Source organism: Phyllostomus hastatus, unplaced genomic scaffold (assembly GCF_019186645.2).
Source record: "Phyllostomus hastatus isolate PE091 unplaced genomic scaffold, TTU_PhHast_1.1 phas_scaffold_261, whole genome shotgun sequence".
Classification (NCBI taxonomy): domain Eukaryota; kingdom Metazoa; phylum Chordata; class Mammalia; order Chiroptera; family Phyllostomidae; genus Phyllostomus; species Phyllostomus hastatus.
Window position 1 is genome coordinate 370393 of NW_025334021.1, and position 16309 is coordinate 386701.

The window sequence follows — 16309 nt, forward strand, 5'->3', positions numbered from 1 at the left end:
TACCTAAAAAAGATAGAAACATCTCAAACAAACAACCTAACCCTATGCCTACAAGAACTCGAGGAACAACAAAGACAGCCTAGAGCAAGTAGAAGGAAGGAAATAATCAACATCAGAGCACAGTTAAATGACGTAGAGACTAAAAGCACAATTCTAAGGATCAATGAATCCAGGAACTGGTTCTTTGAAAAGATAAACAAAATTGACAAGCCTTTAAGTAGGCTCATGAAGAAAAAAAAAAGAGAGAAGACCCAAATAAACACAATGAGAAATGAAAGAAGAGAGATTACAACTGATACCACAGAAATACAAAGGGTTGTAAGAAATTACTATGAAGAACTATATGCCAAGAAATTTGAAAACCTAGGTGAAATAGACAAATTTCTCAAAAAATATAATCTTCCAAAACTCAATAAAGAATCAGCAAAATGGCTGAACAGACCAATAACAGAAGATGAAATTGAAGCAGTAATCAAAATACTCCTGACACACAAAAGCTCTGGACTGGATGGTTTCACAGAAGAATTCTATAAAGCATTTAAGGAAGAACTAACCCCTATCCTCCACAGACTATTGCAAAAACTCCAAAATAATGGAAGACTCCCAAACTGTTTTTATGAAGCCAGCATCGTTCTAATTCCAAAACCAGATAAAGACACAACAAGGAAAGAAAACTTCAGGCCAATATCGCTGATGAATATAGATTCTAAAATCCTCAACAAAATATTGGCAAACCACATCCAACAATACATTAAAAAGATCACACACCATGACCAAGTGGGATTAATCTCAGGGATGCAAGAATGATACAATATTCACAAATCAATGAATGTAATATATCACATAAACAAAAACAAAGACAAAAACCACATGATGATATCAATAGATGCAGAAAAAGCATTTGATAAGTACAGCACCCATATATGATAAAAACTCTCAGCAAAGTGGGAATAGAGGGAGCATTCCTCAACATAATAGAGACCATCTATGAGAGACCTACAGCCAACATCATACTCAATGGGCAAACACTAAAATCTTTTCCACTAAGATCAGGAACAAGACAAGGTTGTCCACTTTCACCACTTCTATTCAACATAGTATTGGAAATTTTAGTCACAGCGATTAGACAAGTAAATAAAAAAGAGGCATCCAAATCGGAAAGGAGGAAACAAAACTGTCATTGTTTGTAGATGGCATGATAGTGTACATAGAAAATCCTATAGACTCTGCCAAAAAACTGCCTCACCAAATAAATGAATTTGGCAAAACAACGGGATAAAAAGTCAATATCAAGAAATCAAAGACATTTTTGTACACAAACAATAAAACAGCAGAAGCAGAAATCAAGAAAAAAATCCCATTTGATATAGCAATAAGAAAAATAAAATACGTAGGAATAATCGTAGCCAAGGAGGTAAAAGACCTGTACTCAGAAAACTACACAACACTGAAGAAAGAAATCAAAGAAGACACAAATGGAAACATATACTATGTTCATGGATCAGAAGAATTAAAATCATCAAAATGTCCATACTACCCAAAGCAATGTAAAGATTCAGTGCAATACCTATTAAAGTACCAATGGCATACTTCACAGACATAAAACAAACACTTCAAAAATTTATATGGAACCATAAACGACCCCGAATAGCTGCTGCACTTTTGAGAAAGAAGAGCAATGTAGGAGGGATCACAATACCTGAAAGCAAACTGTATTACAAGTCCACTGTAATCAAAAGAGCCTGCTACTGGCATAAAAACAGGCACATGAACCAATGGAACAGAACAGAGAGCCCAGAAATAAACCCAAGTCTCTATGGTCAATTAATATTTGACAAAGGAGGCAGCAACATAAAATGGAGTAAACATGGCCTCTTCAACAAATGGTGTGGGGAGAGCTGGACAGCTATGTACAAAAAATGAAACTTGAGCACCAACATACACCATACACACAAATAAATTCAAGGTAGATAAAAGATTTCAATATAAGCTGTGACACCATTAAAGTCCTAGAGGAGAACATAGGCAGGAAAATCTCAGGTATTTCATGCAGCAACATTTTCACTTATATGTCCCCTAGAGCAAAGGACATAAAAGGAAGAATAAACAAATACAATCTCATCAAAATAAAAAGCTTCTGCATGGCTAAAGAAAACAGTATTAAAATAAAAAGAGAACCAACTGTATGGGAAAACATATTTGCCAATGATACCTTAGACAAGGGTTTAATGTCCAAAATATATAAAGAACTCAGATGACTCCAGTCTAGGAAGACAAACAACCCAATTAAAAAATGGGCAAAGGACTTGAACAGACACTTCACCAAGGAGGACACATGGAGAGTCCAGAGACACATGAAAAGATGCTCAGTATCCCTAGCTATCAGAGAGATGCAAATTCATACCACAATGAGATACCACTTCACACCAGTCAGAATGGCCATCATAAACAAAGGAAGAAACAGCAAGTGTTGGAGAGGTTGTGGAGAAAAGGGGACCCTAGTGCACTGTTGGTGGGATTACAGACTAGTACAACTACTACAGAAAATGGCATGGAATTTTTCTCAGAAAACTAAAAATGGATCTGCCTTTTCACCCAGCAATTCCACTGCTAGGATTATATGCTAAGAACCCAGAAACACCAATCCAAAAAACCTGTGCACCCCAATGTTTATAGTAGCACAGTTTACAATAGCCAAGTGCTGGAAGCAGCCGAAGTGCCCATCAGTAAATGAATGGATGAAAAAACTATGGTACATTTGCACAATGGAATTCTACGGAGCAGAAAAAAAGAAGGAACTCCTACCCTTTGCAACAGCATGGATGAAATTGGAAGGCATTACGCTAAGCAAAGTAAGCCAGGCAGTGAAAGACAAACACCATATGATATCACCTGAACAGGAAGCTAATCAACAAAACAAACAAACAGGCAAAATATAGTCAGACACTGAAATAGAGAATAGGCTGACAGTGACCAGAGGGGATAGGGGAGGGAATTTCAGGGGAAAAGGGGAAGGGTTTACAGCAAAAAAGTATAAAGGACACATGGACAAAAACAAGGGAGTTTGGAAAAAGGAGGGAGGTGGGGAGGTGTGGGGAAGGTGGGCTGGGATGAGGGTAAAAGTTAGAAAACTGTACTTGAGCAGCAATTTTTACAAAAGTGAAGATACAGATTTCATTTTTATATACCTGCTCCCTAACACTAGATTGGTCTTTCTTCATCTCAGTAAAATGTTTGATTATTTCTGTCTTGAGCTGTTACCAAATGTCACACTCACTTCTTTCTTTCTGACACCATACATATGATGTCCACCCTCCTCACTCTAGTCTCCAAGTACCTTCAGTCCCCACTTCTGGTCTCCCTCTGCTGCATTCTTGAAATTCCTCTATATTGCACTCCACTGTCATAAATGGCCCTTCAGCTGTGTGTCATCCTTGATGGGAAGAATTATTTTCATGTGTCCATCTATTGGGTTTACTCATCTCTAAGGTTTCTAACTCGTTATATTCATCTGCATAAAGCAATTGATATTATTGCCTCAAAAATGGAATCCTCCCTTTTTCAGGTATTACATGCAGTCATCTTAAATTGCTTTCTTGCTTTCCTGCTGACTTCTTCCATTGTATTGGACAGTCCCCAATATCAGTAGAGGGCATCCATAGCACTGTCTGTCGCCATTAGGAATTCTCCACTGTCCACTCTTATAGGAATCTCTCCCCTCACACACCTCATCTCTGACAGATTTTCCAGGGCTGACCCTGAAGTCAGGTTGAGCAGGGATTGTGGTGGCTGCCCCTGCTCTTTGCTGACCACTCTCTCAGGTTCAGCACCTGCTCAGCATTCTGCCCACCAGGGCTGGTCCAATGGGAGCCTCACACACACACTCGGGACAGACACCCATGACTGACATGCGGGACTCAGTTTGTTTCAGGACACACAGAACAGACTGCTCATTACTTACCATGAAGCTGGATGAGTGGGCAGATACATTCCAGAGCTTGCACAGAAGCACAGGGTGGGGACCACACTTCCAGCCTTCGCCTGCTCTCTGCTCCCCTTCCCTTGAGGATCTGGAGTCCCTCTCTGTCCACTTAGGGAGATCTCATCCCTATGACTCATGATGGTGCTTGTCACTGGGGGCCACTCACTTTCAGTGCCTGTTCTCCACTGTGGTTCCCTCTCCATTTGGGAAACTTTCATTCCTCTTTCCTGCACATGTCTGTGCCTACATACTTTAGAGCTGTTGTGAGTAGCTGGGCTTGGTGTTCAGAGCAAACAAGGTCTCAAGTGGTTGCTACAATCCTGCCCTTGATGCTGGACACCTTGATCCTCTCATGTCCCATCTCAGTCACATTTTCATCTGGTCTGGAAGTGGAAGTTTCCTTACCATGAACCAGTACCACTGATGCACAGCCACTTTGGGGACTGGGTTTGTAACAACACGATTCAGATGAGGAAACTGAGGCTCAGAGATAGGACATTAGCACACAGATCACTCAGGCATTCGGTTATGGGTATTCCAATAATGTTTGTTAAGAGGAAAAATCACAGCCCAGTCCCAATCAATGTCTCCTGAAGCTTGAAGGCAGGACCACAGCATGAGGAGGAGACTTGAACCAGGAAATAAGGGGCACTGAGGGGACAGGGGTCACTCAGAGGCTTGTCCTCAGGAAGGTGGGTGGACACTGTTGCTAAGAAAAAATGAGAAGTCAGTGAGGGTGGCTGGGATAGAAAGAAAATCAAACTCTGGGGCCAGGGGAAGGGGCTTGCGTCATTCTCTCACTTCCCTGTGTCTGTCCTATATTCTCATTGTCACCATGACACTTGCCTAAACTGCACAGTGAGGAGAGGACTATGTCTCTGCTGAGCTGAGCTCTGCAGGCACAGGGACCCCTGTCTTCCTGAAGTGTCTCCAGTGCCTGGGTAACCACTGTCCATGGGGAGAACACAGAAGGAGGTGCTGAAAGATGGGCAGAGGGTGAATGGACTCCATAGTGGAAGCTCTGACCTGGAAGGCTGTGCCCTAGTCCACATGACCTGTGAGGGGAGTTTCAGGAGGCTCCTCGCCTATAACTTCCCTCATCAAGAAACTGATGTTCGGACTCTTGGGGAGAGACACTGTCCTTGTTCCTGATGGGCTGTTTGTGTGACAACCTCATGACAGGGATAGCCAACCTCCCAGTCACCACACCCTGTGAATCTCTACACTGAGGACTCCTTGGTCTCTACCTTCTGCATAGCTGGGTTCACAGAGGAGACACCATGACCCCCAGCGTCATGGTCCTGGTCTGCCTTGGTGAGTAGTTAGCAGGCAGGGGAGGCCCTGTTTGTCAGGACCCGAGGACTTGGAAGGCTCTGCGGGAGGAGGGTTCTGGTTAGGATTCAGGGCAAATCTCTCACAGGAACTCTCTTGCAGGGCTGAGCATGGGCCTGAGGACACCTGTGCAGGCAGGTGAGTCTGTCACCAGGGCTCCTAGATGTCATTCCCCCTGGAGATCAGGGGCAACTCATTGGGAAGTTGGACATGAAGAGCAGCACTTCTTGGATGACAGATGAAGGACATCTGAGATGTTGGGGGTTGAGAGCTGGGCACTGGGGGTAAGAAATGTTCTGACTCAGCCTCTGATTCCTTCCAGAGACCCTCCCCAAACCCACCCTCTGGGCTGAGCCCGGCACTGTGATTCCCTGGGGGAGCCCTGTGACTATCTGGTGTCAGGGGACCCTGCAGGCTCAGGAGTTCTGTCTGGATAAAGAGGGAAGCCCAGAGCTCTGGGACAAACAGAAGCCACTGGATCCCAGGAACAAGGCCAAATTCCCCATCACAAAGATGACAGATCACACTGCAGGGAGATATCACTGTTCCTATCTCAGCCAAGGTGTTTGGTCAGAGCACAGTGACCCTCTGGAGCTGGTGGTGACAGGTGAGAGGACACTCAGAAGTCCCAGGTTCAGACTCTTCCTTCAGAAAGGACACTCTCAGGGGGTGTCCCCCACACAGCCCAGCCCTGGGGGATGTGTAGGAGGTGTGAGCCCCATTTAACATGCTGCCTCCTTCTCTCCTAGGAGTCTACAGCAAACCGAGCCTCTCAGCCCAGCCCAGCCCTGTTGTGACCTCAGGAGAGAATGTGACTCTCAAATGTCACTCATATGAGGGATTTGGCAAGTTTGTTCTGACTAAGGAAGCAGAAAACAGGCTCTCTTGGAGCCTGCACTCACAGCAAGACCCAAGTGGGCATTTCCAGGCCCTGTTCCCTGTGGGCCCCATGATCCCCAGACAGAGTGGGACTTTCAGATGCTATGGTTACTACAGGAGCAACCCCCAGATGTGGTCACCAGCCAGTGAGCCCCTGCAGCTCCTGGTATCAGGTGAGTCCCATTCTTGTCCCATCCATGGATTGAGGCACTGGACAGGTGATTGGGGTATTTGTTGGGAGGGGAGCCCCCATGTGAAGGGTGGAGTGAGGGGAGCACAGGGGCTCCTTGTCCACAAACACAGACCAGCCATGGAGATTGAGTCTGAGCATCTTATGCCCCTCAGATATTTAAGGTCAGGCTAGAGCTTCGGGGCTCTGGGTGTCAGCAGGGAGAGATTTCATGGGAACCATGGGGCTCCAGGGTCTCTGATGGTTTTCCCATCACCCCAGCCCAGTTAGGCCTGTGCAGGGTAAGGAAGGCAGGTGACAGGTAAGGTGGTCATGGTGGAGGGAGATGTTAGGGGCCCAGCTGAACAGAGGAGCAGCCTGGCTCATGTCAGCAGAAGGCAGCCTCTGCCTTCTGCTACCCAGCCCGGGCTTATGACCTATGGGTGGGTTCCAATGGTAGAGGCTGCCAGTGCCCCACTGGGGTCAAGATGTCATCTAGTTTCTGGCCCCAGAGATCCTGGTCTCCGGTGAGACTCACCTGCCATATCCTCTCTGAGCTCCAAGGACCACTGTGGGCTCTGTCCCCTGGTAAGGCATAATGGGAGGGCTAGGTGGCTCCACAGAGAAGGGTCATCCTGTGAGAGGCAGAAGCAGGTATACATCGCCCACCCCTGGGACCTCCTGACTCTGCAGGCTCAGACAGGGCTGAGCAAGGGAGGGAGACAGTCTTGCTGGACTGTGACATCAAGAGGCAAGTGAGAGTGAACTGGAGTTACAGGATGGAGTCCCAGCCAACTGCCTTCAGGTGTCTCCATCTCAGAACCAGAGCAGTGCTGCTCCCCAGAGGCAAATGCCACAGGCAGGACCCTAGGATAGAGGGCAGAGGGTGTGTGTGGACTCAGCTGCCCAGGGAGGTGAGTTCTGAGGATCTTTCTCCACCTGAGTAAGGGGGAGCTTCCTCCCCAGAACCCACAGAAGCATGTTCATTTCTGACTTTTGGGGGCACCTGAAGAAGTGGCACCTGTTCCTGGTCCCACCCTCTCTACTTGTCCCACTAACTGGGACCTTGTACAGATGAAACAGCTCAGGGAGATGGGTGTGGGGGAGCAGCTCCATCCAGCGTGGGGGCTTAGCTTAGCAAGCAGAAGCCTTGGTATCAAGGAAACTGTGAGGATTTGGAAATTCACATTGAGGGTGTCACTGTTCCCCCTGCCACATAGAATCTGTGGGATTTTCCACCAAAAGCCTAGGCCCCTCAGTAGTTTGTTTGGTGCCAGTTTGCAGAATTTGGTGTCCAGGTCTGGCTTGTAATACAGGGAAACTAGCTGAACTATGCAGGGGGAGCAGCCAGGAGGGTTGGAGAGAGAACAGGTGGACTCTCCCTTGGCACTTCATTTCCAGACCCTTAGTGGAACCCGCTGCCCTGTATGGGGGTCCTTCAACCCTCTCACAGCAGGGCAAGAGGCGGCTCAACCAAGGTGGTGCTGCTGTGGAGGATAGTACAGTCCCCATGGGACACTCTCTTATGGGGAGAAGTGCCCCCACCTATGGGCATCACTCTGCAGGCCCCTGGGCTCACCTGGAGGCCTCTAGCACTCAGTGCTCACCTGAGACTCAGGTTGCGTGTGGGGGGCTGTGGATACCTCATGAGGAACTGGGGGTTCTTGCCCAGATTCGGTGTGAAATTCTTGTCTTTTCTCTACATGTCTGCCCACACCTCTCTATTATAGCATGTTTTCTGAGAAATTTAAAGCAATGCTTCCACATATACATTTAAGTTATGAACATTTCTGACTTTAAAAAGGTAAATCTACTCCTATTTTCACTGTGATTATGTTAAATTATTCCTTTATTATGAAAAGTAACCTTTTGACCTGGTGGTGTGGCTGAGTAGAGTGAGTGCCAGCCTGCAAATCAAATGGTTGCTGGTTCCTTTTCCTGTCAGGGCATATTTTTAGGTTGTGGGTCAGCTGTCCAATAGGGGGTGCTCAAGAGGAAACCACACATTGATGTTTCTCTTCCTCTCTTTCCATTCCTAAAATTAATAAATAGAATATTTTTAAGAGAAAAGTAACATTATACTAAAAGGAAGGTTTTTTTAAAATAAAGATGTTTAAAGGGGTTGTTTTAGACTTCAGATACATTTTGAAGTTTTTTCATAAAATTATCTATACTCAGAGCTCAAGAATTGTTTGAGTACCCCATATATATCTGAGTGTATAGATGAGACCCACCCATGGACCCTGAGTCCTCAGCTGCTGAATAAATACACACTCTCAGCTCCAGAAGAGTGAGTTTGGATGGTTGAGTCTGCCACATAGAGCAGGGGCATTAGAAGAATGTCTCTGTTCTGTAATGAGAGACCACCTTTCTCACCAAACCTGAACTCTCAGGAGCAATGTCTGCACTGACAAGTACCCGGGAGATGGGCATGGCCCATGGCAGCAGACAGGACCCTCATAGCAGAGAGATGGTTTGAGGAGTTAGAAGCATGAGGTCATGAGACACTCAAGAGTTTTGAGGACAATTGGCTTGAGTGGGATCAACTGCTCATACATCCACTTCTTTATGATTTTCAAGGAGCAGCTGCCACCATCGGCCCATCACATAACAGCTCAGATGACATGAATGGTGAGTAGAAGAATCCTCAGTTATAAGGCTGGGTGCAGAGGGTCCTGCCTGTCAGGGGAAGACGGGTGTGCTGTGTGGGCATCCCAGATCCAGGGGTCTTGCCTGCTGTGACCTCTGAAACCTCTCTGTCCACATTTCCTAGACTCCCACCCTCAAGACTACAGAGTGGGGAATCTAATCCGCATGGGCCTGGCTGGCTTGGTCCTGGTGGTCCTCGGGGTACTGCTGTTTCAGGCTCAAGACAGCGAGAGAATGGCCCAGGCTGTGGCCAGGACCTGAACACAGAAGTGGCCAGAGCACCCTTCAGAGTAAGAGACTTGGAAATGAGGTCATGTGCCCAGAAAGTTATGGAACATAATCGGGGCATGCCATGTGACCTGTCTGTAGCTTATTGCAGGTGGAGGATTTCTTGGTCATATGCAGGGGGACAAGGTCTGAACCCTTCTGCCATTAAATTCAGCCCATCCTTTCCTGTCCATTGTTGAGTCATGTGACAAGGTCTGACTTTTTCCCATTCAGTTAAATTGGAATTGATCCCACATGGCATGGTCACGTCCATACCTCCCTGCACTTTCAGAAACATGTTCTTTTTTATGTCTTATTACACCTGCCCGAGGTTGGTATAAATTGCCCATCTACTCAGTGCACAGCCTGAAATCTATTTTAATAAATCCATGAACTGGCATCACAAACATTCAGCGCACAAGAGATAAATCCAAAATGATGCCCTAGCACCGTCTGTGGACCCATGTGCCTTCACCTTTCCTAAGATGGCACCTGTGGACTTTCCCCAGGAACCTCCTCACATGGAGAAAAGACTTTTTTTTTATCTACACCTGAGGATATTTACATTGCTTTTTATTTTGAGAGGTAGAAGAGAGAAGCAGAAACACTGACGTGAGAAATGAACAATGATTGGTTGCCTCCCATATGTGCCTGACAGGGGATTGAACTTGCAATCTAGGTATGTGGGCTGACTGGGAACAAATAGGACAAAGTTTTGGTTATGGGATGATGCTCCAACCAATGGAGCCACACCAGCCTGGGGAAATCAAGATGTATTTGTCTGAAGGGACTGCCCGGGTTGCAGTGCACTGGAAAAACCCACTGTTAAAAACACAGTGCAGGATACAGATGTTGTATTAGAGAATTGTACATTGAAACTTATATATAATTTCACTACCCGATGTCACTCCTATGAATTCCTCTTAATAAAACACTGGTTCTTGGTGTTTTCCCATGTTTTGGTATCTGTGTTCCCCTGGTGGCCAACTTGGAGGTGCCCCTGTGAGGTCCTGATGCAGAGTCCAGAAGTGACACACAATCTGACTTTCACAGACAGTATAAGCCAGTGTGGGACACCAGTCACAGCAGTCTGACAGCCCGAGAGTGCACCTAAGCTGCCTGTCCTTTTATATGTAATGATGATTTCTACTTCAGTGTTGTAACTGATTTTCCACAGAAGTACAAGGGCACAGTCCCAATGCATCCAGAGGAGAAGCCAAGAGAAAAATCCTACTATCCCTTGGGGGAGAGGACAGTGAGCCAATAGCATTCTAATGCATCACTTGTAGGAGGGCAAATTGTAGTCACCAACCAAGCAGACACATTACAGTTACCCTGTTAGAGACACACAGCTCTACCTTTAAGTACCTGTCTTAGAGAACATGTGTACATGGCATCATTCACAAGGATATTGATTAGGGTTTGGGTGCTGCTGATTTGAGAGGTTTCAGGAAAGTCTGAAGCATGAGGCAAGAGAGGCCATTTGTGTGGAAAACGCACTGGAAACAGCTTGGGCGAGATTGCAAGTTGGGTGGGATGGGAACTGCCTGGGACTTCAGAAGTTGTAGTCTCACTCAGCCACAGTCCCCACTGGTTTTCACAGCCAGAAGTTATGAGGATTTCTTTCCTTGGCTCTGGAACCCTGGGCTGGGGTGCCCTGTCTGGGGCTGGGACCCCTGGCTCCTCAGGGAGAACCTCTGTAGCAGAACTCTCCCTCCTGACTTCTGTCTGCCACATGTGGATGTGGGACCAGCCCATTTCATGTCTCGATGTGGCTTCTTCTTTACACTCTTAGTTGTGGGACTTCTGTTCACCTTGAAAGCAGGAAGTTCTGGATGATGGTTTTCCTGTAGCTTAGCTATAATTCCGACGTGTTTGAAAAAAGTGTGTATGGATTTTTTTTTTGCTCTTATGTGATTGTTTATTTTACTTGTCCTTCAGATACCCCCATGTAGCATATGACATCATTTCCTTCTTTTCCAAATAAGTTTTACTTCTCAATTCAGTTGACATCAAATATTATATAAGTGTCTGGGTCACAACATAGACATTAAAAATTTATTTTTAATGTTTTTTCCCACTTTGCCTCACTGTTGCATCCCACTTTCCAGTTTGGATCTTTGTTCTTCTAACTAAAATACATCACTGAATTTTATTCCTTTCACCAAGTGTGAAAAGATGAAAATATTTTAAAATGTACTGCTCTTGAAATGCCTCATTTCAGTCTCATTTGCTTTACCAAGGAACTAGGAAACACTTTCTTATTTCAACTAAAGTTTGTGAATCAGCTCCTCAGAGAGAAAACCTTTTCCTGTGGTAAGACTCTTTCCCAGGAAATCTGTTCTCTCTCCTGGACACACAGCCTCACAGGGTGGGTTGGGAGGAGACACAGGTTCCTGCTTAGAGACTGGCCTGGTTGACACATTCACCTTGTCCCTTAAAGCTAATGGGGCCAGTCCAGAATCTTCACTAGCAATCTGCTCCTGGAAGGTGTGTCCCCACTGTCCTCTGGTGTCACTGTTTGCTATGAGGAAATCCGGTCCCAGCGAACTTGTCACTATGGTGATGTGCATCGCATCTAGGAAGTTAATTTTAGGACTTTTTAGGACCCCAGGCCAGTCCTCCATTATTTTCTTTTAGAGTTGAAATTCACATTAAAATAAAATTAACCTTTAAAATATTTTTTATTGTTTCTTTTGAGAGGTGGGGCAGAGAGAGAGAGAGAGAGAGAAACATCAATTGTTGATCCACTTACTGATGCATCATCCATTGGTTGTTTGTTGTGTGCGCCCCAACTGGAGATTAAGCCCAAATAAGTTTTGGGCTTAATCTAACCCACTGAGTGACCCAGCCAGGGACTAAAATTAACCATTTCTGATGCATAAACTTGGGTGTAGGATATGTTGTTGTGTTTTTATTTGACCTTCATTATCTTCATTAACCACAAAAAGTCAAGATACACATTTCGTTTTTATATATCTGCTCCCTAACACTAGATTGGTCTTTATTCAGCTTGGTAAGATATTTGATTATTTATCTCTTGAGCTGTTATTAAATGTCACACTCACTTCTTTCTTTCTGACCCCATAGATATGACGTCCACCCTCCTCACTCTAATCCATGAGTGCCTTCAGTCCCCACTTATGGTCTGTCTATGATGTATTCTGGACATTTCCTCTGTATTGTCATACATGGCCCATCAGCTCTGTCTCATCCTTGATGGGAAGAATTATTTTCATGTGTCCATCTATTGAGTTGTCGCATGTCTAAAGTTTCTAACTCATTATATTCATCTTCATAAAACAATTCATATTATTAAATTGAATATAATGAGTTTCTAACTCATTATATTCATCTTCATAAAACAATTCATATATTATTGGCTCAGAATTTGAATCCTCCCTTTATTTTTCAGGTATTTATATGTTATCATCTTCCATTGCTCTCATATTTCCTACTGACACTCTTTCATTGCATGTGACAGTCCCCAGTGTCAGTAGATGGGGTCCATAGCACTGTCTGTCACCATTAGGATTTCTCCACTGCCCACTCTTGTAGAAGCCTCTCCCCTCACACACCTGATGTCCCACAGATTCTCCAGGGCTGTCCTGGGAGTCGGGCTAAGCAGGGTCTATGACAGTTGCCCCTGCCCCATGCCGACCATTCTCTCAGATTCAGCACCTGTTCAATGTTCTGCCCACCAGGGCTGGTTCTGGGAGCCTCACACACACACTCAGGACAGACACCCATGGCTGACATACTGGTCTCAGTCTTTTTCAGGACACACAGGAGGGAATGCTCAGTGCTGACCATGAACTTGGGTGAGTGGGCAGAGACATACCAGAGCCCACACAGAAACATGGGGCAGGGACCACACTTCCAGCCTTCACCTGCTCTCTGAACGCCCTTCCTGTGAGGACCTTGGGTCCCTTTCTGTCCACTCAGTGGGGGATTTCTTCTCTAAGACTCATGGATAATCCTGGTTACTGGGCCCACTCAGTTTCAATCTTTGTTCTCCACTGTGGTTTCTTCTCTATTTGGGGACATTTCTCTTTCCCACACATGTCTGTGCCTACATACTTTAGAGGTCTTGTGAGTAGCTGGGCTTGATATTCAGAGCAGACATGGTCTCGAGCACATGCAATAATCTTGTCCTTGACCCTGGACATCTTGATCCTCTCATGTCCCAGCCCACTCACATCATCATCTTATCTGGAAATGGAAGTCTCCTTACCATGAACCAGCACCACTGACCCACAGCCACTGTGGGAACTGGACTTTGTGACGACAGGATCCAGATAAGGAGACTGAGGCAGAGACAGGACATTGCCATTGAAGGATACATGGACATTGGATGATGAGTATTTAAGTTAATATCTGCTTTAAGTAAAAATCAAGACTCTAACCCAAATCAATGTCCCCTGAAGCTTGAGGGCAGGACCACACATGAGGAGGAGGCTTGAACCAGGAAACAAGGGGCACTGAGGAGGCAGGGACCACTCAGAGGCTTGTCGCCAAGAAGGTGGGGTGGACGCCATTGCTAAGAAAAATGAGAAGTCAGTGGTGGTTGTTGGAATAGAAAGCAAGCCACACTCTGGGGCCAGGGAAAGGGGCATGTGTCCTTCCCTCACTTCCCTGTGTCTGTCCTTTGTGCTCATTGTCACAGTGACACTCGCCTGAACTGCACAGTGAGGAGGAGACTATGTCTCTGCTGAGCTGAGCTCTGCAGGCACAAGGACCAGCATCTTCCTGAAGTGTCTCTAGGGCCTGGGTGACCACTGTCAATGTGGGGGACCCAAAGAGAGGTCCTGATGGACAGTTACAGGGTGAAGGGACTCTGTGGGGAAGGCTCTGACCTGGAAGGATGTGCCTTGGGTCACTTCAACTTTAAGGATCACCTCGGAAAACCTGGGGTCGATTTCCTTCTTCCTCATGGAGATGAGAATTTTACTCCTGAGGAGACATTGTGCCCCTTCCTGAGGGACTTCTGACGTCATATCACCATAACAAGGATGGCCATCCTGCCAGTGGCCACATCCTGTGTCTATCCACCCTGAGGACTCCGTGGTCTCTTCCTTCTGACTGGCGGAGCTCAGAGAGGAGAGACACCATGCTCTCCAGACTCATGGCCCTGCTCTGCCTTGGTGAGATGTGAGGGGGGAAGGGAAGCCCTGTTCAGTCAGCACCCTAGGACTCAGGAGGCTCCCTGGGAGGAGGGTTCTGCTCAGGATTCAGGGCAAATCTCTCCCAGGGACTCTCTTGCAGGGCTGAGCATGGGCCTGAGGACCTCAGAGCAGGAAGGTGAGTGTGTCCCCAGGTGTTCTGGGTCCTTCTGTGTACAAAGGACAAAGGGTCACTTTCTCCAGCCTTTGGGGATGAAGAATAGAAGTTCTGAGTTAATGGATAGGGGATACCAGGGAAGGTCCTGGGGCTGAAATCTGGGGACTGGGGATGAATGTCTTGTGACCCAGCCTCTGATTCCTTCCAGGGACCCTCCCCAAACCCACCTTGTGTACTGAGCCAGGCTCTGTGATCCCCTGGGGTAGAATGGTGACCATCTGGTGTCAGAGCTCCCAGAAGGCCCAAGAGTTCCATCTGGATAAAGAGGGAAACACACAACCCTGGGGCAGATAGAAGCCACTAGATTCCATGGACAAGACCAACTTGTCCATCATATACATGACAGTGATCTCAGCAGGGAGATATCACTGTTACTATCTCATCCCCACTGGCTGGTCAGAGCCCAGTGACACCCTGGAGTTGGTGGTGACAGGTGAGGGCACATCAAGGTCCCAGCCTCAGGCTCAGTCCTCAGGAAGGAGGATACTCTAAGGGTTCTCCTCCTCACAGCCCAGCCCTGGGGAATGTGAAGGAGGTGTGAGTCCCATTTCACATGCTGCCTCCTTCTCTCCTAGGAGTGTACAACAAACCCAGCCTCTCAGCCCTGACCAGCCGTGTCATGACGCCAGGAGGGAATGTGACTCTCAGATGTAACTCATTCCAGGGATTTGGCAAGTTTGTTCTAAGGAAGGAGAAGACAGGCTCTCCTGGACCCTGGACTCATAGCCTCACCCCAGTGGATAGGTCCAGGCCCAGTTCACTGTGGGCCCTGTGACCCCCAACCACAGATGGAGGTTCAGATGCTATGGCTGTTATAGGAATACCTCCCAGGTGTGGTCAAGTGCCCAGTGACTCCTTGGAGCTCCTGGTCTCAGGTACATCCCATTACTGTCCCATTCATGGACTGAGGCTCCAGACAAGTTCCAGGGGTCTTTGCTGGGAGGGAATCCTCATGTGAGAGGTGGGGTGAGGGGAGCACAGGAGCTCCTGAGTCAGAGGCACAGAGAGAAAGACAGCAGGGCCTGGGGGCAGGGCCAGGCCAGGAGGAGGGTTCATGGGTGGAGCAGCCCTGTCACTAGTGTCTGGTCCCCACAGGTGGCTCAAGGAGGCCCTCCCCCCTGAGCCAGCAGGGCCCCATTGTGGCCTCAGGATAGAACCTGACCCTCCAGTGTTGTTCCAACATCGTCTATAACAGATTTGCTCTGTCCAAGGACAGGGTACAAGGCCTCTACCAGAGCTCTGTACTGCAGCCCCAGGCTGGGTTCTCTCAGACTGACTTTCCCCCTGGGCACTGTGAGCAGCTCTCACGGGGGCCAGTACAGGTGGTGTGGTGGACACAACCTGTCCTTTGAGTGTTCAGATCCCAGTGACCCTCTGAACACCCTGGTGGCAGGTGAGGAGCCAATGGATTCAGCCCAGGACTCAGAGTCTGCTCAGGCCCTCCTGGGGGTCTCAGGTGGTGATGGTCAGAGGAAGGGGTGTAGGGTCTGTCCCCAAGGAGGGAAGGAGACAGAGACAGGGGATGGGAGAGGGAGGGGGAGCAGAACATGCAGATAAAACAGAGACAGACAGAAGAGAGGGTCCTCAGAAAGGGGCCTGGTGACACTCTAGGTCTGCAGCAGACCCTCACCCACCCACCCCCCTCTCTATGTTGGCTCCCTGTCAGACCCTCCCTCACCATGCAGCCAGTA

The 16309-nt window shown here is 47.2% G+C and overlaps 1 protein-coding gene and 1 pseudogene across 1 annotated transcript in view; both read left to right on the forward strand.

The window, feature by feature from the left end:
- Positions 1 to 10210, forward strand: part of LOC123804980 (leukocyte immunoglobulin-like receptor subfamily A member 6) — a 32982-nt gene extending 22772 nt beyond the window's left edge. The window contains exons 10-12 of the mRNA XM_045817425.1: positions 6064 to 6366; positions 8943 to 8993; positions 9136 to 10210. Coding sequence (XP_045673381.1) covers positions 6064 to 6366; positions 8943 to 8993; positions 9136 to 9272 — 491 coding nt within the window. The 3' untranslated portion in view covers positions 9273 to 10210. The remainder of the gene's footprint in view (positions 1 to 6063; positions 6367 to 8942; positions 8994 to 9135) is intronic.
- A 4341-nt stretch (positions 10211 to 14551) lies between these two features.
- LOC123804981 lies at positions 14552 to 15470 on the forward strand (annotated as a pseudogene).
- The last annotated feature ends 839 nt before the right edge of the window (positions 15471 to 16309 follow it).